The sequence below is a fragment of the Cajanus cajan genome, chromosome 5, assembly GCF_000230855.2.
Source record: "Cajanus cajan strain Asha chromosome 5, NIPB_CcT2T_4, whole genome shotgun sequence".
NCBI lineage: Eukaryota > Viridiplantae > Streptophyta > Magnoliopsida > Fabales > Fabaceae > Cajanus > Cajanus cajan.
The window spans coordinates 72,829,725-72,852,413 of record NC_138521.1 but is presented as its reverse complement, the minus strand read 5'-3'; the positions used below and the strand labels follow the sequence as shown (position 1 = coordinate 72,852,413).

Genomic DNA, 22,689 nt, shown 5'->3' with positions numbered 1-22,689 from the left:
ACGTGGTAGTGATTTCATAGATTAAGGATTTCACATCTAGGAGTTGGAACTTGGTCTTTCGACATAGTATCGACAAGGGAATTCATGCGCAAACAGGTTGGCCAAGATGGGTTCAAGTGAAGTTTCTAGCTTGTTAACATGGGACAATTGTCCTCAACAGTTCAGCTCTCTTATGGTTGCTAATGCTTTAGGTGTCACATATCATAGGGTGTAGGACTGTAGGTTCCTGTTTTTTTTTTTTCTTTCCTTTCTCAATAGAAAAATTCACAAGTTTTTCTTGATTTTAAAAATGAATGTAACTTTTTAAAAAAATTAAGTTAAATTTCTTTTTTCCTACTAATTAAAACCTGAGATTGAATTCGACTTTTATTATGCTTTTCATATTAAAAAAATTAGTTTGAATATGATCATGCATAAAGTCTTATTTTAATCTAAATTTTTTTATTAACTTCTTTTTAATAATTGAATGATAATATTTGAAACAATATAATCTATTATTTTATATTAAACTAGTATTTTAACGTTTGCACAAATTAAATAATTATTATATATAACTAAAATTTATAATTAATTATATGTGTAAATAAATATTATGCTTCAATAAATAAATTATATTTAAAATTTGTATAAATAAATATTTTTAAACATATAAATTATATTTTAGATTTTTGATAAATAATTTATATTATATTATTTTGTTTATTAATAATTTATTTTAAAATAAAAAATACAGGTATAAAAAATTTTATATTAAAAAAATAATTACCTTTTATATGCCTTTTAAACTTCTATATACTTTTTAAAAGTTAGCAAAGTTCAAGTGAAACTTTAATGTTTACGTTATAAATATTTTTTTATAATATATAATAGTATAATGCAGATATTTCTAAACTTTGGTAATTTAAAAAAAAATATAGAGAAAAAACACATAAAATAATTAATTTTTAATATATCTCGACGATTTTTATACTTGTATTCTAGTTGAATAAAAACTCTTACTAACAAGATACTCATTTGTATTAAATATTGAAGTTGATTTTCCATATAAAAACACACACAAATGTAAATAAATAAGTCATGGGTACGGTTAGTAGTTTTGCATTAAAAAAAATTGAGACCGAATTAAAGTTGTACAGTGGCATAAAGTAGAAGAAGGGTGGCGTGAAGAAAATTTAAATTTATTGAATTATGCTATGATATGGAAATGATTAGGCTTTTGTTTGTTTGGGTTAATGTTCGTACTTGGTAACGTAACTAAAAGTGTATTAGAATTTGGAAGTGCGATGGGGCAAAGGCAAGTTGTTATTTTACTAAAGTGATTTCTGATAAAGGTAAAAAGCGCGAATAGAGGGATGTAATGTAATGTAGCAAAAAGGAAGAAGAAAGTTGGAAATTTGCAATCACAATCACAATCACAATCACAGAGAGGGTGCAGTTGGTTGCGCTGATTTAATTTCAGTTTGGTTAATAGTCTCCTTTCTCCTTTTCTGCTCTCTCTTCATTGCACCCAAATCAAACGATCGCCGGTAACCTAACTTGGTCCAGATCCGATGGAGGCAATCGAGGAATTGGTCCAGCTCTCCGATTCCATGCGCCAAGCTGCCGCCGTCCTCGCCGACGAAGACGTCGACAACTACAAGCGCCCTTCCACTTTCCTCAATGTCGTTGCGCTCGGCAATGTCGTAAGTTTTTCTTCAACACACATTTTTGTCTCCAATATCAATCAAGATTACATACCTAGCACATGTCATGGGGTAATTGCACTGATTGGATCCGTTGTGATTAATGAATACAATTGCGGTGGTGGATCAGGGTGCTGGAAAATCTGCTGCCTTGAACAGCCTGATTGGACATCCCGTTTTGGTATTGTCTATTTCCCTTATCCTCCTCTCTTTAATCTCTAATCTTATTCTTATTTGCCCACTTAATCAATCACTTGGAAACTGCAGCCAACCGGTGAGAATGGTGCTACCAGGGCTCCCATTAGCATTGAATTGAATAGAGACACCTCTTTAAGCAGCAAGTCAATCATCCTGCAAATTGAAAATAAAAATCAACAGGTTTCTGCAAGTAAGGCCCACTTTCACACCTCAATTGTTTAAGAAACATCTGCTTTCTCATCTACTTACGCTTTTCTCATTTCTTCTCATAGGTGCCCTTCGACACTCTCTACAGGATAGACTAAGCAAAGGTTCATCTGGTAGGACCCGTGATGAAATATATCTCAAACTACGTACCAGTACTGGTAAGCCCATTATGTTGTTCCCTCCCTTTATGCTTACATGCATTGGCATTATGAAACTTAGTCATTTTGTTCTGTTCTAACATTCTACAGCACCTCCATTGAAATTGATTGATTTGCCTGGATTGGACCAGCGGATAGTGGATGACAAAATGGTGAGTAGATACATGTTATCTTGTCCTAAGTTTCAATTATAACATGTTGTTTTGTGTCCTACTAGCCTGCATCCCGATGGTGGTGGGTATGTTCAATTTTAATTATTTCTTAGATATATGGTTGTTTATGAGGCATTCTCTTTGTAGAGAAGTTTGAGGCCTTCTTTTTCACTATTTTTAGATCAGTGAATATGTTGAGCACAATGATGCTATTTTGCTGGTAGTAGTCCCTGCTGCTCAGGCGCCAGAAATTTCATCATCACGAGCCCTTAGAGTAGCTAAGGAGTATGACGCAGAATGTAAGTTTTCAGCTTTTGTTTTGCAACCCCCCACAATAAAAAAGCATTTTGTTAGCTGTATAACACCAATCATGAGCCTCAACCTATCAGCTTTTGAGAGTTGGTCCTTGACATGGTAATAATCCGAATGACTGAGTGGTTTGGAGTTTTGATCCTTGCAGAAGTCATTTTTCTAAATAAAGTTGAATTTCAGCACGAGGTAAAGTGAGCCTGTGCAATATTCTTTAATCCCAGAGGCAATGTAAAGCCTTTCATAAACCTCAACCGAACAGCTTAAGCATTTGAGAGAATTGGTCCTAGTCACAGTTAAACCTCTTAAGTTTACAAATTCCTTTCTTGTGTTGTACCTGATCATCCTCATTGTACCAGTTCATCTAAAACTTTTTGTTGATTTCAATTGTAGCCACCAGAACTGTTGGTGTTATCAGTAAAATTGATCAAGCTGCTTCAGAATCAAAAGCCCTTGCAGCGGTGCAGGCTCTCTTATTGAACCAGGGACCCCCTAAAACCTCTGATATTCCATGGGTTGCTTTGATAGGGCAATCTGTTTCTATAGCTTCTTCGCAGTCTGGGAGTGGCGCATCTGAGAATTCATTGGAGACTGCTTGGCGAGCTGAAACTGAAAGTTTGAAATCAATATTGACTGGAGCCCCTCAAAGCAAGCTAGGTAGAATTGCTTTGGTTGAGTCTCTTTCTGGACAGATTCGCAATCGTATGAAGCTTAGGCTTCCAACTCTCCTCACTGGGTATTTATGTTTTACTAGCCTATATTTTGTTGTTTTTATTGTCTGTTGTAATTATTTGACAAAAAATGTTAATATCCTCTTTCTTTTGTTAGCACTGGTGCTTTTAAATTTTCTGCTTGTCCAGCCTATTGATGTTCTTTTAAATAAGCTTATTAACATTTCAAAGAATGAATGAAAGGGGATACAAATACAACACAAATAGCAACAGAACTAGAAGGCTGCACTTGAACCTTCTCAATAAGAATTCTCATTTGATATGCTCTCCATATGTATTATGTATATATATGTGTGAGTATATAATTGATGGGCAAGGGTGGGTTGGGTTAAGGGTCAAACCAAACCATGAAAAGTAGAGTTGTATTGGATTGATTTCCTTTTTTGTCAACCTTCTTTATATTCTATCTACAATGTTATATATTTGTCAAGTTGCATGGAATTTAATGCCACCAAATCAATGCATATTTTATGAAATAGAAAGGAGTGGGTTTGAGCAGTGTGTAAGATGAAAGTAAGCTTCCATAACATGATAAGTGATGAGAGCTTGTGTGGTTCAATTTCTTTTGATATTTCTTACTATTTGTATAGCTAGTAATAAGTACTAATGTAGACTTAGATGATAATTTGGTTGGGTTGAGTTAATTTGACCTTTTAAACAAATCTCCCCACCCAAAGAAAAACAAACAGCTCATATGGGGTCAGTAAGTTCATTTTCTTCATTTTTTAATCTAAATATAGTTTTGGTCTTGAATGGCCCTAAAATATATTGTAATCCTTTATTTGAAATGCTGCAGTCTTCAGGGAAAGTCTCAAATTGTTCAGGAAGAGTTAGTGAAGTTTGGTGAACAAATGGTTAGTAGTTCAGAAGGTACAAGAGCTCTAGCCTTGCAGTTATGCCGTGAATTTGAGGACAAATTTTTGCAACATCTTACTGGAGGCGAGGTTAGTAGTTTTTGTTATTTAATTTTACATTTTATAGAAGCATGGGTGCATAGTATTTGGTATTATGGGGGGAAAACTAGATTGTCAGAAGAGATTGGATATTAAACTAGTGTGATTTGTTCATTTGATGCGTGTTTACCTCACTGTGTAGGAAGATATCTTGTCCTTGCTTCTGCACTTCTCTCTCCCTCCCTCTCTTTAACCAATTTTATTTTCTTAATAAAAAAATCATTGAAAAATTGTTGAAATTATAGGGATTTAGGTCTAGAAGGAAGAAGAGAGAATATAGAGATTCTGAATAATATTCTTGTGTATTAAGTGTAACCAAAGGTGGAAGGCCAAAATTCTGCCTTGTAAACATGCCAGTGTGGCCTATCGTGCCACCATAGCGGGCTTCCCTTCACAAATTGCCTATGGCAGTTGGCCAAAAGTCCACCACACCATTATGCCTTGGCACCATTTAACAACAATGATGTGATGGTGTGATTCAAAGAGAAAACACTTTGAATACAAAGGAAACAAATTGCAAATATAATGATATACAATACCACTCCTTGCACTCCCATCAGATCATCCAAGATACTTTAAGATTGTTAAATAAGCAAGATTAGATCCCTGCAATCTTAAAAAATACTATTCTAACTCCTCCCCTGGACAAAAGAATGAGAGAGAGGTATAAGGGAAGTTTGGGAAAGGTAGTTGTGGAATCTGCTATGCATGTCTATAACGAAAATGACTCTTGGCAGCAGGATATCAAAAAGGATGATGCAACAATCATGAAGGAGGACGTGAATATGAAGGGATTGTAGGGTGGTGCAGAGTGTGTCATCATTTGGGTAGTTTTGAGATGGCTTAGGCTGCAGGACAGAGAAGGCACTGCTTCTGTGATAGATTTCTTTTACCCTACCGCATCTGTATTTTCTGCAATTTTCCATTGTAATCAGAGCTTGGTTCTCTGAAAATTTCCTACCTGTTTTATAGTAATATCCGTATCTATCATGTTATGAAAATATTTCTTAAATATTCTAACACTTGCAATTATACACACTAAAAGAAAATAAACCAAGAATACAATCCAATGACATTAGTAAGGACCAAACTGCATTTGAGATTGGAGATGAGGCTAAATGTGATCTGGGTTTTGAGGTGAGGTCACCGTGCATCTTGGACTGGAGACAGCCAAGATTGCATCAGTGAGTTGAGATAGGGGGCTAAATTGCATCTAGAGTCAATTTGTGGAAAGACAGACTGGAATAGAGTCAGGCTGGACGAAACAGAGCAATTCCACATAAATACAGTCTACATTAGTTAATATAGATGCAGAAAGAGACAAGCCAAACAGTGCCAAAATGCTGAAAGACAGGCTGAAATGGTCATTCTGCAGCACCGAGTTATGGGAATGATGGTAACAATGCACAGCAGAGCCAGAGCTCAAGACCAAAGGCTGAATACAACAAAATTAACAAAAAGAAAGATCAGGAACAAAGAAATATGGAAAAATCACAAACACAAATTATGGGTTTAGGCATGGAAGGAGGAAGAGACAGCATAGAGATTCTGAACAATACTTTCTTCGGCTTAATGATGGGATCCAAAAATCAAACCTCCGAGCTCTGTTTATACTAATAGAAGATCTTAATTAAATGAGGAAACAAATAAGGTAATATAATTAAAGGCAAAAAAGCCTCTCATATGGGATCATCAAAGATATATAATAAAGATATTGGAGATATTTAATAAATATTCTGGTAGAGAGCTTCAAGAGGAAGATCCTGTTCGAGCAAGAGTCAGCTATATACTAATTCATGAAAAATATCCAGAAGGCAGCCTTTTGAAGATATTGGACTATTAATAATTGATTTGGTGCTGCACCTTTTCTATATACAAGGGAATTTATTGGTATCAGAAGAGAAAGTTACAATGTAAATGTGTTGAAACTTTCAAACTGGCTCTGAAAAGGAATCTAATGTTTGAACTCTTTAAAATTGATCCTTGGATTGGTCATCTGTTTCTTACTTTCTGGTGCTTTTGTGTCTCTTGTGTATTTATTTCAAATAAAGAAGTTAGATACTCTGATCTTGGCTATAGGGTTCCACCAATATACAGTACAAGAATCCTATTTTTTTCTGTATTTAAATTCTTTCCTTTATTTCCTTGTAGGGTAATGGTTGGAAAGTTGTTGCCAGTTTTGAAGGGAATTTTCCTAACAGAATCAAGCAACTTCCTATTGACAGACACTTTGACATAAACAATGTTAAGAGGGTAAATCTTCTCCCTTGAATTTGTCATATTGTTTACGTAGAATTTAGTTTATCTTATTATCTTGACTCTTGAGATGCTTGCTTCTTATACCCCCATTTTGGCTTATGTCAGATTGTCCTAGAAGCAGACGGATATCAACCTTATCTTATCTCTCCAGAGAAAGGTTTAAGATCCTTGATTAAAGGTGTTCTTGAACTGGCAAAGGAGCCATCACGAATGTGTGTTGATGAGGTATTCTGGCAACTACCAAATTAGGGTGTTGAAATAGGAGCATTTAATTATTACCCTTCCAAGTTGGTTAGTTATTGTGTTTAGCAGCTGAGTTCAATGTATCATAGGAAGCAGTGATACTTTAATGGTTCTTTTGAAAATAGTAGTTATTTACTATCTTTGTAATTATAAATAGATCACTCTGCTGAGTGGTATGCTAGAGCAAATTCAGAATAAAATATCAGTTTCCCTTTTCTGACATTAGGTACATCGCGTGCTTGTGGATCTTGTTTCTGCTTCTGCAAATGCAACGCCTGGTCTTGGAAGGTATCCTCCATTCAAGAGAGAGGTAACAATGCTGTGCTGCAATTCATTGTAACTTGCTTTCTTGTTTAGAAATTATCTATCATTTGTTACAATTTTCAGATTGTGGCAATTGCAAGTTCAGCCCTGGAGGAATTTAAAAATGAATCCAAAAAAATGGTGGTTGCACTAGTTGATATGGAACGTGCATTTGTTCCACCCCAACACTTTATTCGTTTAGTGCAGAGGCGGTATGGTCAATATATTACACTTGTTGCTTTTTTTTTTTTTTATCATTATGAATTCATAATCTTAATGTCCTTAATGGGAGTATTAATTTGTTTTTCATACACGAGACTCTTAGGATGAATTTGAAACTCATTAGAATCACCACCATTGATTTGGTATGTGACTTCTAGAATCAAATTGTATTCAAGTGATTATAAATTTCATTGGGAATAAGTAAATATTTGGGATTTTAAGGAATTTTTGTTGGAGACAAAAATCAAGAGTCCAATGGAGTGATGGACTAAGGATGGGGATGCGACTTCGAAAAGAGAGAATGATTTTATTATTTCATTCATGCAGGTTACATTCTCATTACATCTATTTGTAACAATCTAATCCTCCAAAATAAGGAAATAAGAAACTATAATATGCTGAAAAATAAATAGGAAGATTCTACAGATATTTTCTCTAATTAGGAAGATTCTACAAATATTTTCTCTAATTAAGATCATAGTAGTCAATAGCGGCCGGAGCGGCCGCTATCGCGGCGCTCCGTAGCGGAGCGGCCTCACCCCGCAATGTGGCTGCTGTCGCGTGGCGGTTTTCTGTAGCGGCTGGAGCGGCCGCGTCGGAGGCGGAGCGGAGCGGCCCTAAACGCGGAATCGCGGCGCGATTTCAGACTTACCCTTCATTAAGGGTAAGTCCGTCTTTTCAATGGGCTTGTTTTGCCCTAATCATCCCTTTCTCTCTCGCGATTTCAGACTTACCCCTCCTCTCGTCTCTCCCTCTCATTGTTTCTTCTTCTCTGGCGAACGCGTGCAGCTCCGACGAACTCCGGCTCCGAAGCACCTCCATCGCCGACGCGCCTCCAGCTCCGACGCACCTCCGACTCCGACGCGCCTCCAGGTCCGACGCAGGTCCGACGTGGCCGCAAGCTCCGACGCGCGTTTGTCTTCTATTCTCGTTCCTCCGACCTGCTTTTGTCTTCTATTCTCGTATTCTCCTATTCTCCCTGATTCTGTCTTTTATGCATGTAACATATTTTTTTTAATTATTTATTAAATTATTTCAATTGATTATTTTTTTATTTCTGGTTAAATTTAATTAAACAAATTGTATTTTTAAATTCTGATTAAATTTAATTCAAGAAATTTTATTTTTAAATTCTGATTAAATTTAATTCAGTAAATTTAATTTTTGATTTCTAATTAAATTTAATTCAGAAAAATTTATTTATGATTTCTGATTAAATTTAATTCAACAAATTTTATTTTTAATTTCTGATTAAATTTAATTCAGCAAATTTTATTTTTAATTTCTGATTAAATTTAATTCAGAAAATTTTATTTTTAATTTCAGAAAATTCTATTTCTATTTCAGCAGCATATTTTTTTTAATTTCTGATTCTATTATATTTTTATTAGGCTGTCTTTGTCTTTGATAATCAGTTTAATCATGAGCCAACCAATCTCTGCTGGAACTGAAACTAATCCCAATTCTGGTCCCACTCCTAGAACAGAAATGTTTAAGCCCACTGGTGACAATATTGATGTCTTTTGGAAGTGGAACAGCTTAAAAGACAAAAATAATAGGAAGAGTGTCACGTGTGATTTTTGTCTGAAAACATCTACTGGTGGAATTACTAGAGCAAAAAGACATCAACTTGGAATAAAAGGCGATGTAGGTGCTTGTAGAAAAATTCCTGAGGATCTAAAATTGGAAATGAAGGCTGCCTATGAGAGTAAAAAAATTGCCTCAGAAGTATATATGGAGTGCGTAGATGAAAATGAAGAGGAGGATGACATCCAAGCCATTGCTAGAATTAAGAGACCTTCATCTACATCAAGTGAAGCCACTTCTGTTTCCAAGAAGAGGGGTATAAATGTCAAAGGTCCCCTTGATTTGCACTTTACTAGAAAGGCAGAAGAAAGTATCAAATTGAATAAGGGGTTGTGGCAAACAAGTTTAAATGATGCTTGTAACAAGGAAGCAAGAGCAAGGGTAATTCAATACATTGCTCGCTTTTTTTATCGGAATGGAATTGCATTTAATGTTGCTAGATCAAAGAGCTTCAAATTGATGGTTGAAGCTATTGGCACCTATGGTCCCCATTTAAAGCCACCAAGCTACCATGAATTAAGAGTGCCACTCCTTAAAAAAGAGTTGGAATACACCAAGGGCTTATTGAAGGGCCATGAAGAAGAGAGAGTAAAATATGGGTGCTCAATTATGTCTGATGGTTGGACAGATAGGAAAAGTAGAACTTTGATTAACTTTTTGGTTAATAGTTCAATGGGAACAATGTTTGTGAAGAGTGTGGATGCTTCTGAATATACCAAGACCGGTGAGAAGGTGTTTGAACTTTTAAATAGTTTTGTTGAGGAAATTGGAGAGAAAAATGTTGTTCAAGTAGTAACAGATAATGGAAGCAATTATGTTATGGCGGGTAAGAATCAATTATATTCTAATTTTATACTCATACGATTATAAGATATAAATTCTAATTTTAATTATTTTGTTATTGTGTTTTTAGGCAAAATTTTACAAACTGTGAGACCACATTTATTTTGGACTCCATGTGCTGCTCATTGTCTTGATTTGATGCTAGAAGATATTGGAAAGATCCCTAAAGTCAAAAGGGTAATACAAAGAGGCATCAAGCTCGTGGGTTACATTTATAATCATACCTTGACCCTAAACACCATGAGGAAGTATACAAATAAGGTTGAATTGGTGAGGCATGGAGTTACAAGATTTGCTACCACCTTCCTTACTTTGCAACGATTGCATAAGTTAAAGGCAAATCTTAGAAGGATGTTTACTTCCGACGAATGGTTGCAATCAAAAGGAGCCAAAGAACCTAAGGGGAAGAAAGCAACGGAGATTGTTCTTATGCCTACATTTTGGAGTGATGTTGTTTATGCTTTAAAGGCTATGGGGCCTATTGTACGTGTGTTGAGGTTGGTAGATAATGAAAAAAAACCGGCAATGGGTTACATTTATGAAGCAATGGAGAGGGCTAAGGAGGCAATTCAAAATTCTTTTAATCATAATGAAGAAAAATATAAGGATATATTTGCAATTGTTGATAGAAGATGGGATTGTCAACTCCATCATCCGTTGCATGCAGCAGGATATTATCTAAATCCTGAGTTTTATTACAAAAATTCAACAAGAATGGATGCTGATGATGAAGTGGTGGATGGCCTTTTCAAATGTATTGATAGGCTTTGTGAAAATAATGACATTGTAGACAATGTTCACAATCAATTGGCAATATATAAAAGGGCAGGAGGAAGATTTGGCATTCCTGCAGCAGTTAGAGCAAGGGTTAAAATGGCTCCTGGTAAGTGAGACTTTTCTTAAGCTTCAACTTCACTTACAAATTTTATAGTTATTTGATAATTTATTTATATAATAATATTTGCATTTATAGCTGAGTGGTGGAAGATGTATGGAGGACATACACCACATTTGCAAATTGTTGCCATTAAGGTACTAAGCTTGACGTGTAGCTCATCTGGTTGTGAGCGTAATTGGAGTACCTTTGAGCATGTAAGTTAATGAATTAGTGGATTTAAATTTGAGTTTACTATTGAAAATGGAAAATTAACTAACATCATGTTGTTAAATTATTATAGATTCACTCAAAGAAGAGAAGTAAGCTTGAGCACCAAAAGCTTCAAGACTTGGTTTTTATTAAATATAATCAAGCTCTTCAAGAACGCTTTGAGTGTCAAGATCCAATTGATCCAATTGCTTTGAATGAAGTTGATGATAACAATGAATGGATGTTGGGAGAAGAAAATGATGAGGATGAATTTGAAGATGACTTGGTGTTTGATGATGATGTTTTGACTTGGAGAGATGTTGCCCAAGCAAGTGGTGCCGGTGAACCTTTGAAATACACTAGGAGACAAACACAAGTGAACAAGACATCAACAATTGCATCTACATCCAAGAAAGATAAAGGAAAAAAAGTGATGGAAGTACTAGAAGACGAGGATGATGATGTAGAGGAAGAAGAAGAATATAATTCTAATGCTAGTGGGAGTGATGAATTTGAGGGAGAGGAAGACTTTAATCTTGATGAGGAAGAAGATTAAACTATAATGTTTAATTTTTTACTTACTTAGAGCTTTAACACTTTGTTTTGGAGACATTTTATATTATGTATTGTTTGAGTACTATGAACTTTTAATTATTAAAAATGTTTAATGCATGAATTTAGAGTTATTTTTTTGTTTTTTTTAGCTTTTATATATATATTATTAATTATTTAATATATATAAATTAATATTTAAATAGCGGTTATCCCGCTCCGCGTCATCCCGCTATCCCAGTTTTGGGGTCGGCCGCTCCGCGCCGCTATCCGGGATTGACTACTATGATTAAGATATTTACAACACTCCCCATCAAGTTGGTAAATGGATATCAACCATTCTCAACTTGCCAACAAGATCTTGAAATCTATCCTGAGGGAGCCCTTCTGTAAATATGTCTCCTATCCGAAGTTTTGTAAGAACATGAGTTGTAACCACAAAGCCTCTGTCTAGATTATCTTTGATGAAGTGTCTGTCAATCTCAATGTGTTTGGTCCTGTCATGTACTGGATTATGGGCAATGCTCATGGTAGACTTATTGTCACAGTACAGTTGCACGGGGTTGTCCACCTTGACTTTAAGGTCATCCAAAATGATTTTCATCCAGAGTCCTTCACACATTCCTTGAGCAAGGGCTCGAAATTCAGCTTCTGCACTAGAACGAGATACTCTATCTTGCTTTTTGCTCCTTCATGTTATGAGATTATCTCCAAGAAACATACAGTACCTAGAAGTAGATTTTCTGTCAGTGATAGAACTTGCATAGTTAGCATTGGTATATATTTTCATAGTCAAAGTGTCGTTCCTTTTGAATAATAGCCCCTTTCTTGGACTTGACTTCAAGTACTGGAGAATTTTGTCAACTGCTTGCATGTGTCTCTCTCTTGGGTCATGCATAAATTGACTCACTACACTAACTGCATAAGCAATGTCTGGTCTTGTGTGTGATAGATAAATCAATTTCCCTACCAATCTCTGATATTGGGTCTTCTCTACAAGAGAACTTTCTTCACTTCCAATTCTATGATTCTGTTCTATAGGAACTGTAGAGGTTCTACATCCTAACTTTCTTGTTTCTTTGAGGAGATCAAGTACATATTTCCTTTGGGAGATGAAAATTTCGTATTTAGAGTAAACAACCTCTATTCCAAGAAAGTACTTGAGTTTTCCTAAGTCTTTCATTTCAAATTGGGCTGTCAATTTTTTTGTTTCATCATCTCCTGCAATAATCATATCATCTACATAGACAAGCAGTAGAGTGAGTTTACCTGTAGAAGAGTGTTTTATGAATAGAGCATGATCTCCTTGGCTTTGTCTGTATCCCAAGGAAACCATTGCTTTTGTAAATCTTCCAAACCATGCTCTAGGGGATTGCTTAAGCCCATATAAAGCTTTCTTTAAGAGGCATACCTTGTTTCTTTCATTTTGCACTTCAAAACCTGGAGGAATCTCCATGTATACTTCCTCTTCCAGATCTCCATGAAGAAAGGCATTCTTCACATCCAATTGGTGTAAGTCCCAACCAAAATGAGCGGTCAAAGCAAGAACAACTCAAACTGTATTCATCTTTGCCACTAGGGCAAATGTGTCCTGATAGTCAATCCCATAAGTTTGGGTGTAGCCCTTTGCCACCAATTTAGTTTTATATCTTTCTATTGTCTCATCTACCTTATGTTTCACTATGAATATCCATCTACACCCTACAGCCTTCTTGTCTCTTGGTTTATCAACAATCTCCCAGGTTGAGTTTCTTTCTAATGCATTCATCTCTTCTCTCATGGCTTGAGTTCAATGTTCAATTTTCATGGCTTCTTGGACTAAGGTAGGAATTTCTGTGGCATCAATGGCAACAATAAAGCTTCAATGCTTATTAGAGAGATTGTTAGTGCAAACATATTGAGAAATGGGATATTTAACACATGACCTTTTTTCCTTTCTCAATGCAATGGGTAAATCCTCAGTAATACCTACCTCCTCACTGTTATCTTCAGGGATCCTCACCTTCAGGTTAGACAATTCTTCTTGCTCTAGAGCCAAAGTAGGTTGTTTTCTTTCATATTTTTTGCCAAAAAGTTTGTCTTCTTTCTCTTCTTCCTCACTGTGGGTCATGGTAGCTTCATTGCTTAGATCTTGGGCATCCTGCAAAGACAAATATGGTAATGACAAGGAGAGCTCCTCCACTTTAAGTGTTTTCTCCCCTTAAAGTGGAGGGTTGACATAAAAGGCTTGTGTTTCATGAAAGGTAACATCCTTGGTGATAAAAACACAACAATTCTGAGGATGATAACATTTGTATCCTTTTTTATTAGAAGAATACCCAAAAAAGACACATTTAAGAGCTTTAGGATCTAATTTACTACAATTAGGATGATGAGAGTGAACAAAAACAATACATCCAAAGACTCGAGTAGGTGGTCTTGATACTAGGGGGGAAGAGGGAACAAAAGACAATAGAGACTCTATAGGACTAATGTCATTTAAGATACGAGTGGGTAACCTGTTAATGAGATACGTGGTAGTTAACACAACTTCTCTCCAATACGTTTTGGGAACAAACATTTGAAAAAGAAGAAATGTAGCTACTTCAAGAAGATGACGATTCTTTCTTTCTGCAACCCTGTTTTGTTGGGGGTGTTTACACGTTAGTTCATGAACAATACCATTATGAGATAAAAAAATTGAGAAATTCATGATTTACATCAATACCATTATTAGACAAACATGATTCTTTTGATATTTTTTCCAAATTGATTTTGGACAAGAAAGAAAAAATTAACAAAGATCTGAAAAACTTCTAATTTATTTTTCATAAGGTATGTCCATGTGATACAGGTACAATCATCAATAAAAGTAACGAACCATTTGGCTTCAAAAATAGATTCTACGACAAGTCCCCAAACATCATAGTGAATTAAATCAAATGGAGAAGTACTCTTTTTATTACTAATAGGATAAGAAGCACGATAATGTTTTGACAATTGGCAAATATCACAATTAAAAGACTCAATCGACTTCCTAGTAAACAAATGAGGAAACAAGGATTTGACAAGGTTGAATGAAGGATGCCCAAGCCTTTTATGATGTAGCCATATTTGGGAAATGTAGCTTGTTGACTTATGATCTTTGTTTTGTTTTGGTTATTAGACTCCAACAGATACAACTCACTCTACTCCTTAGTAGTTAAAATTGTCTTCACCATGGCAAGGTCCTGAAAAACACAATAAGTCAAGAAAAATGTTACTGAACAATTTAAATCTTTTTTGAGTTTTTGCACAGAGATAAGACTATTGGCTAGTTGTGGAACATGTAAAACATCCTTTAATACAATAGATGATTCCAAAATTATATTCCCAAAGCTGTATATCAGTACACCCTGACCATTCGCAATTGTAATAAGTGGTTCTCTATTTCTTTTAACATATGATTTGAAGATCATACGAAAATGTGTCATATAATCAGTTGCTCCTGAATCAAGAATCCAAATTCCTTGAGACACAAGACCAACAGTATGGAGAGAACTCTTACCTTTCATGGATAGAGTACATGGTCCAGAGGGCTTACTTATTGATTCAATCATTGCTTTCAAACGATCAAGTTCCTCTTTATAAGCTTTCATATCAAGATTTGATGGTGGTGAAGTAATGGATTGATTGGTGTCTTCCTGTTCCGAGAATGATTTGCCCATATTTAAGCATACCCTTTGTTGTTTTTCATGCGCTCGAGAATGTTGTTTCTTCCATGGAGTTTGAAGCACATTTCCTTGGTATGTCTAGATCTTCTACAGTATGGGCTAGATCTTGTGGCGACGATGACGACGAATGGGCTACACCGGAAAAGGAGAAAAAACTCAATACTCAGATCTACTAGAATTTGGGTCAAATGGAATGTTACCGACCCGTGGAACAGACTTAAGAGGCTTTGGTGACCGGTTCTGTGACGACGATGGCGAGTGGGTTTCACCAGAGCTAGGCACGTGGGCTACACGCGCCGGCGACGGTGGTGGTGCGTGACGGCACATGGCGGCGTTTTTCATAGAATGACTTCTGGTGTTGTGTTCGTTAGAGTGGGGTGCACCTTTCTGCCCCATCAACGACCCCAAAGGCTATAGCGACAGCCGTGGTGGCTGGACAATGGCAGTGGTGGCTACTGTTGTAGCGGAAACAAAGCTCCCAAGATCGGGAGCTTTGATACTAACTTGAAAAGAGAGAATGATTTTATTATTTTATTCATGCGGATTACATTCTCATTACATCTATTTATAACAATCTAATCCTCCAAAATAAGGAAATAAAAAACTATAATATGCTGAAAAATAAATTTGAAGATTCTACAGATATTTTCTCTAATTAGGATATTCACATCACATTTGTATATCTCCTTAATAAATTCTTTGTTTATCAAACAATAGAAAGAAACAATGAGTATTGACATTTGACATCCCTTTTCAGTTCATGGGATCTGCATTGAATGAGCTATTAATATTCATCGCATTCTTTGCTAATAAGTCTTGGAATGTGAGTTTTAAGCCAAATTCAACCCTACAAAATTGGTTAATAAGGTGAGAGTTGTCCCCACTCATATACAATACTTTGGCTTAGCCTCATCTCTAGTCGATGTGAGACTTGAATTTATCCCAATACACTTCCTTTTTCCCAACATTATTTGTGCATAAATAATATAATGGATGGCCTATTAATAGATCTAGGATAGACTTTGATACTATCTTAGAATGCGGGTTTTAAGTCTAACTCAATCTTACAATACCAGTTTGTAAAGTGAGAGTTCCTTTACTTATATACACCACTTTGGCCTTATTTGTAGATTTTTTTTCCCAATAATAAGGAGTTAGAAGCCAGGTCACACACATTGTTTGTTAAAAAGTGAAGGGAAATAATGCATACTGAGCAGTATTGCTGGCTTGAATTGAATACCTTTACTATTATCCAAGTCTAATCTTGTACAAATCCGTTGACTATTTCAAATTCAATATCCCATGCTTCTCAATCTTATATAGCTTGGCCAGCCATACAATAATCTCTAACTGTTTAACCATTTGACTGCAGCTTTATATATTATTAATTTAATATGATTTTACATTTTTAATTTCAACTAATTTCATTAGAATGGAAAGGCAACGCCGAGAAGAGGAGCTAAAGAACCGGTCATCCAAAAAGGCAATTGATGCAGAACAGTCAATTCTAAATAGGGTGAGGAATAATATTCTTTAAGGAATTACATACCTGAATTTGTTATTTAAGTGTTTAAATTTTGGTTTTATACGAGATGCGTGTTCTGTTTCTTTTTCTAGGCAACTAGTCCTCAAACAAGTCAACAAAGTGGGGGAAACTTAAAATCAATGAAAGATAAATCCAGTCAGCAAGACAAGGATACACAAGAGGGATCTGGCTTGAAGATTGCTGGGCCTGAAGGGGAGATAGCAGCAGGTTTTTATTATTCATCCCAAAATTTGTATTCCAGGTCTAATATCATTAAGGTCTCTCAGTTCAGTCTCTTATGCTGTACCATCAATTGAAGTATTAACCTGGTGGCTTCCTTTTTCCCTATCCTAGATCCTGAGCTTCATTATTTGCCTTGCTCAGTCAAAATAGTTACCTTGATTTGCTCAGTGGCCATGCATATGACTTGCAACAGTTGGATATTTTCAAATATTGTTTCGCACATCTTGCTTGTGGCTGATTGTTTGATAACTAAATTGATGATAGTACAGAATCATTTGAAAAGACAGCCTCACTAAAGTAGAGAAAAAATTGAGGATTCTTTACCATTTCACCCAACTTTATAAATAATGAATATACAAAAATGAGATTATCTTGTTATATTTTCCAATTAAGTCATGACAGAATATGATGGCATTGTTTGATCCATGTAGTTAACCCAACCTAGTGGTTGTTAGTGGATATCAACATATGTTGAGCTTTTAATGTAATTTCCACAGTAGATATCGACTATTGTTCGGTATTCATTTAATTTGAGAACCCAACAGTTTCTATACCTTTCTTTCTGGTCCTGCGGCCTTCTGTTTTTTCCTCTCACCAAAGTAAGGAGTTGTATGCTTCTTAGTTTACAAGTTTCAGTTCTTTGAATTAATTTCACCTCTCAATGCAGGATATTTGTTGAAAAAAAGCGGAAAAGGTAGTGGTTGGAGCAGACGATGGTTTGTTTTAAATGAGAAGACTGGCAAGGTTAGTAAATTATCTTATTCAATACTGTATGACACGATTCAAGACTGTTCTGGACCATCAGGTGTAAACAATTGAGCATAGAAACCTTGTAGCTGCACAGAAGTGTTTATATATGGATGAAAACTTCTTTGGTGAAATTGGAAATTATATTTTGTTTGTTCGTTTGGGGTATTGATGATAATTGGCTTTTTATGGAAATCATTTTAATTTTACCTAGTTTCCAGGAACAACTCTTAGTAACCTCTTGGTTCATGACATTTTCAGTAATTGATTTAGTTTGCATTTGTTTGAGTGTTTTGTCCAATGTGTTGGAGTATGAGCCCATTTATGTTATGTTATGATTTGAGAAACTTTCATCTGTAACTCTTAAAATGGATAAGGCATGATACTCTTATGATAAACTGAAAGTTCTTAAATGTTTTCAGTCTCAAGTTGTGTAAGTTCTATGTGATTTGTGATTATGCTATGAAGTGGGAGTACAAAGTATCTTTAATGAGACTGAAAATTACCAAAACAATGTTCTTTTCTACCTAGATTTCCATTACTTCTTTCCAACATCCAACTGGCTGGTCAGTGGTCCTGTATTCATATGTACATTAAACTTATTTGTGAGTCATGTTATTATTGTTTATAATATTAGAATATGTCAATATAATTGGACTGAATTACAGTTTTTTTTTAAATAAATATGTTGCATGGATTGATTTTATGACACCAATATTTAGATCCAAGGTCAGGCACCTTAACCTTGAGTATATTACCTCCACCATGGAGGTTATGATCAACTCTTTCTAGACATCCTATATCACTTTATTACATTATTTTTATTTTATATTTTTGTGTGGCAGTGGGAGGCGCAATGATTAATGCCTTCTGAACATATATGCTGATTTAACTATACTTTATATTGTCAGCTTGGGTACACCAAAAAACAAGAAGAGAGACATTTCCGAGGAGTAATTACATTAGAGGTATGAACTTTTTGGTTGATTTCTTCAATTTATGTTAGAATGCTCATGAACTTCAATGTTAGTGTTTCTGGGATAATTAAGAACAAGGGCCAAATAACTGTACAGTTTAATGAGTCAAAGAAATTGAAGTATTGTGATTTAATCTTCTCATGGATATTGTCACATGTGAGATGAATTTCTTTTGTCTTTTGTAAATATTCATGAGAGACAATGTTCATTTATGTTTTAAGCTTCATATTTATAGTGGCATATAGTCATGGTTCAAACATAACATAAAGCTTTGTTTAAACAGAATTTGAAGAAGTTGACTTCAGCATAGTAATGCCTCTTTTTTCTATCTACTGATCAGGAATGCAATATTGATGAGATTTCTGATGATGATGAAGTCTCCACAAAGAGTTCCAAGGATAAAAAGTCCAATGGACCTGATTCGGGAAAAGCATCAAACCTTATTTTCAAGATAACAAGCAAGGTTCAATATAAGACTGTTATGAAAAGTAATTCCTCTTGTTCTGATTTATGACTCCTACCCCACCTGTTCCGATTCCAAAATCCATCAACAGATCTGAACAATGCCTCGACTGTGACATAATTAAAACACACATTTTGCAGCTCAAAGTGCAGTTTTGTTGAAGGCTGAGAGCATGGCAGATAAGGTTGAGTGGATCAACAAGCTAAGAAATGTTGCACAGGCTAAAGGAGGTCAGGTCATTGGTGAATCTAGTTTTCCTATGCGGCAAAGCCTTTCTGATGGTTCCCTTGTAAGTTTTTATTTGTTCTCTTTCATGTGATTCTCTTAGAATTTCGACTTTAGGCCTAATTTAACCATACAAAAATGACATGTAAGGATAGAAATGTTCATGCTTTGTAACAACTACAATGGTCATATCTCTACTCTCTAGTCAATGTGAGATCTTAATCCCTTGAGAGCCGATGTCCCAACGGCTACACTCTATTTGGGGATTTACTTAGCTTTTTTGGTTAACCCCAATGTAGGTAGTCCTTTCCGAGATACTAGCAACTTACTCTGATTGGCCACAATTAAGGCAGGCTAGGAGTGTCCACAATTAAGGAGGCCATCCAAATTCGAACACACCCTTTCACACCCAAAACTACGGGCCTATAGCATATCATCCTAGAACTTAGGCTTAGGTCTTAACTCAACCTAACATAATCAACTTATAAGGTTAGGATTGTCAAAGCTTTGTAAGGACTATCATTGGGTCATATATATAGTCGATGTGGGATCCCAACCCCTTGAGAGTTGAGGTTCCTGTGGCTGCACTCTATAATGTTTCACTCGGCCTTTCTGATCAATCTTTTTGTAAGTAGCCCTTTCCGAACTTTGATCGGTGGCAATTAAGACAGGCTAGGGGTAACTTCAGTTAAGGCTATTTTCCAAAACAGATTCATTTAATGGACCAATTAAACACTTCAATTTCGTTTTCTCCCCCATCATTGGTTTTTACATATTTCTTGGTTTGTTTGGGTTTACTTTGTTGAAAGGATCCTTCCTCCAGTGAAGATACTTATATAGAAATGAATTATGACTTTTGGGAAGTTAGGATGCGATCCTTTACTTAATGCTGGTAGTTTTTTAAAAGTTACTACATGAACTGATTTACAGTCTATCTAGAATTCACTTCTGTATTTTCATAACAATTTGTTCATGTTGCCAAATCTTTTGTAGGATACGATGGCTAGAAAGCCTGCTGATCCAGAAGAGGAGCTCAGATGGATGTCTCAAGAAGTGCGTGGTTATGTTGAAGCTGTTCTTAACAGCCTTGCTGCAAATGTCCCCAAAGTGAGTTTATTTTATAAACTATCATAATTCTTGTATTCAGATTTGATGCTGTTTGTGAGATCATTTCACTTTGGTTGAGCAGGCAGTTGTTCTTTGCCAAGTAGAGAAAGCCAAAGAAGACATGCTCAACCAGTTATACAGTTCTGTCAGGTTAGTGCTATCTCTTCTTGATGTACTGTCTGATGACCATTGTGTTTTACTTCTTAATGGATACTATGTAATGTACTGGCATTCAACCTATATTGGCTCCTTTCACCATTGAAAATATTGAAGTTCACGCAACCAAAATGTTATATTCAACCACGTGTATGAATTTGGTCATAATGTGAATGCTCCTATGGATTTTGTGTTTTTTGTTTAATGATTTTCTTGGGGATCAACACAGACTCTTTGGGTATACAAGTAGGCCAAGTTTATGAAGTTGCTTAGTATATTTGGTTGGAGCAGTGTAGTGTGCTTACATCTTTAAGTTGTTCTGGGATAGTATTATATTTTTGGTGTCTCTGATGCTTTGCCCATGAGTTGCCATTTCTGATATATAAACACACTGGGTAGATTTGCCTGTCTTAATATTTAAGTTCCTTCTTTTTTTTTTTACTTTTTCTGTTTAGTAGGATTTCTTTGTGATCTTATCCTATCCCTAGTCATACTTTCCCTCTTGTTTGTCTAATAACTTTTTTTTGTGTCTACTACATAATAATACTTGAATCTTTGATTATAATTAAGCATTTCACTTATTTATAATTTTCTCTTCAGAAATGAAACATTTGATAGTGAAAAGTAATTGTCCTTTTTAATGTTGTGGTTGGCAGTGCTCAAAGCTCTGCAAAAATTGAGGAGCTGCTCCAGGAAGATCACAATGTCAAGAACAAAAGGGAGCGAGTTCAGAAACAGTCTTCCCTTCTTTCAAAACTCACTAGGCAGCTTAGTGTCCATGACAACAGAGCAGCTGCAGCATCCAATTGGTCTGATAGAGGGAGTGCAGCAGGTAATGTCTTCAAAGTTGCTTGAGGTATATTCTTGGAATTTTCTATTGTTCCATGTTATATAATATTTACTTTCCGTGAAAGCTTAGCTGGTTTGCTATCTATTTTGGAAGAACTTCTACTTTTGTTGAAAAAAAAAACACTGATGAGATGATGGTATATAAATTTTGTAGTAATTCTCTTGGAACATTATAGTTGTTGAACATAAATAATGCGCTAATTGCAGACTACTTAAGTAACCACTATTACATTTGCCTAGAATCTGCATATGCATAAGTTGAGATGTATATATAGACTAATATATTGTTGATTTTTCATATAATTTGGACAAAAAAAATCATGAAGAAAGCGGCCTGAGAAGCTCTGGACCCCCATCAGGTGATGATTGGAGGTCTGCCTTTGATGCTGCTGCCAATGGTCCAAGCGACTTGTCATCTAGGTATGGTTCTGGTGGTCATAGTAGACGTTACAGTGACCCATCCCAAAATGGCGACGTGAGCTCAGGTTCAAATTCTAGCAGTCGTCGGACGCCAACTAGGTTGCCTCCTGCTCCCCCACAATCTGGTCCAAGATATTAGATGAAGCTACATATGGTTTTAATCAAAATTATGCATTCTTGTCGGATGGACACTTTCAGTTTTTTCTACATATATTGAGACTGTCCCACCTTTTTTTAGACTTTTTAGTTGGAATGTTATAGTTTTGTAGATAAGTATTGCTATCGCATTCATCTTAAGGTCATACGCAGTATGTGTCCAGTTTTATTCCCTTACTGGGTATGTCATGTGGGGGCATTGTTGGGAGAGATGATTTTGTGTCTTCCCGACATTCTTGTCCTCTTACAATGTACGTAATTGTTTTGTATCCAATGTGATTATCAGCATTTATATCAATGCGCATTAATCGCGAGTGATTTTTGTTCTTCCTGTTACTTTATTAAACATTAAATTGTTTATGGTTAGATATATGAAAAAAGTTTTCGGTTTTAATGGTTAGAATTCACTAATGAATCGGTGTCGTTTATCGAAGTTAAAACCTTTTAGACCCTTAATTGAAAATTTCTGAACACCAACTTTGGATTGGGTAAACAGTAAGGCAACGTGTAGGGCTTAAAGAAGGAATAACACATTGTGTGATGGCCAAAAAATTGTGTATCAGGAAAAAATGATCCGTTTAACAGATCGTAAATGTTTCAAAAATTGCCTTTCAGTCCATTGAATAATTTATATAAAAATGTA

At 35.5% G+C, this 22,689-nt stretch overlaps 1 protein-coding gene across 5 annotated transcripts; it reads left to right on the top strand.

Annotated features, from left to right (window-relative positions):
- The first annotated feature begins 1,098 nt into the window (after positions 1-1,098).
- On the top strand, positions 1,099-22,372 carry ADL6 (dynamin-like protein 6). Of its 5 annotated transcripts, none has more exons than XM_020375051.3 (22): positions 1,138-1,682; positions 1,813-1,863; positions 1,950-2,070; positions 2,153-2,245; positions 2,336-2,397; positions 2,579-2,696; positions 3,100-3,442; positions 4,234-4,381; positions 6,542-6,643; positions 6,755-6,874; positions 7,119-7,202; positions 7,280-7,407; positions 16,610-16,694; positions 16,796-16,931; positions 17,614-17,690; positions 18,605-18,661; positions 19,011-19,158; positions 19,274-19,422; positions 20,352-20,465; positions 20,548-20,615; positions 21,278-21,477; positions 21,797-21,934. In XM_020375051.3, exons 1-21 carry the CDS (start codon positions 1,551-1,553, stop codon positions 21,474-21,476), a joined length of 2,535 nt encoding a protein of 844 aa, XP_020230640.1. In that variant the 5' UTR covers positions 1,138-1,550; the 3' UTR covers position 21,477; positions 21,797-21,934. The 5 variants fall into 5 exon arrangements, with proteins under 5 accessions (XP_082932090.1, XP_082932089.1, XP_020230640.1 ...); XM_020375050.3 differs by having other exon boundaries at positions 1,140-1,682; positions 21,278-21,453; positions 21,797-22,372; XM_083075964.1 differs by lacking the exons at positions 16,610-16,694; positions 16,796-16,931; positions 17,614-17,690; ... (5 more) ...; positions 21,278-21,477; positions 21,797-21,934 and adding exons at positions 8,833-9,830; positions 9,918-10,730; positions 10,821-10,939; positions 11,026-11,606 and having other exon boundaries at positions 1,099-1,682.
- Positions 22,373-22,689: the final 317 nt, after the last annotated feature.

What these genes read in the sequence shown, in the direction of transcription:
- ADL6 (XM_083075963.1), top strand. Translation starts at nt 1,551, where the DNA reads ATGGAGGCAATCGAGGAATTGGTCCAGCTCTCCGATTCCATGCGCCAA. An exon ending in CACGAATGTGTGTTGATGAG is followed by an intron (nt 6,875 to 7,118) that starts GTATTCTGGCAA and finishes TTCTGACATTAG; the next exon opens with GTACATCGCGTGCTTGTGGA. An exon ending in ATTCGTTTAGTGCAGAGGCG is followed by an intron (nt 7,408 to 8,808) that starts GTATGGTCAATA and finishes TATTTTTATTAG; the next exon opens with GCTGTCTTTGTCTTTGATAA.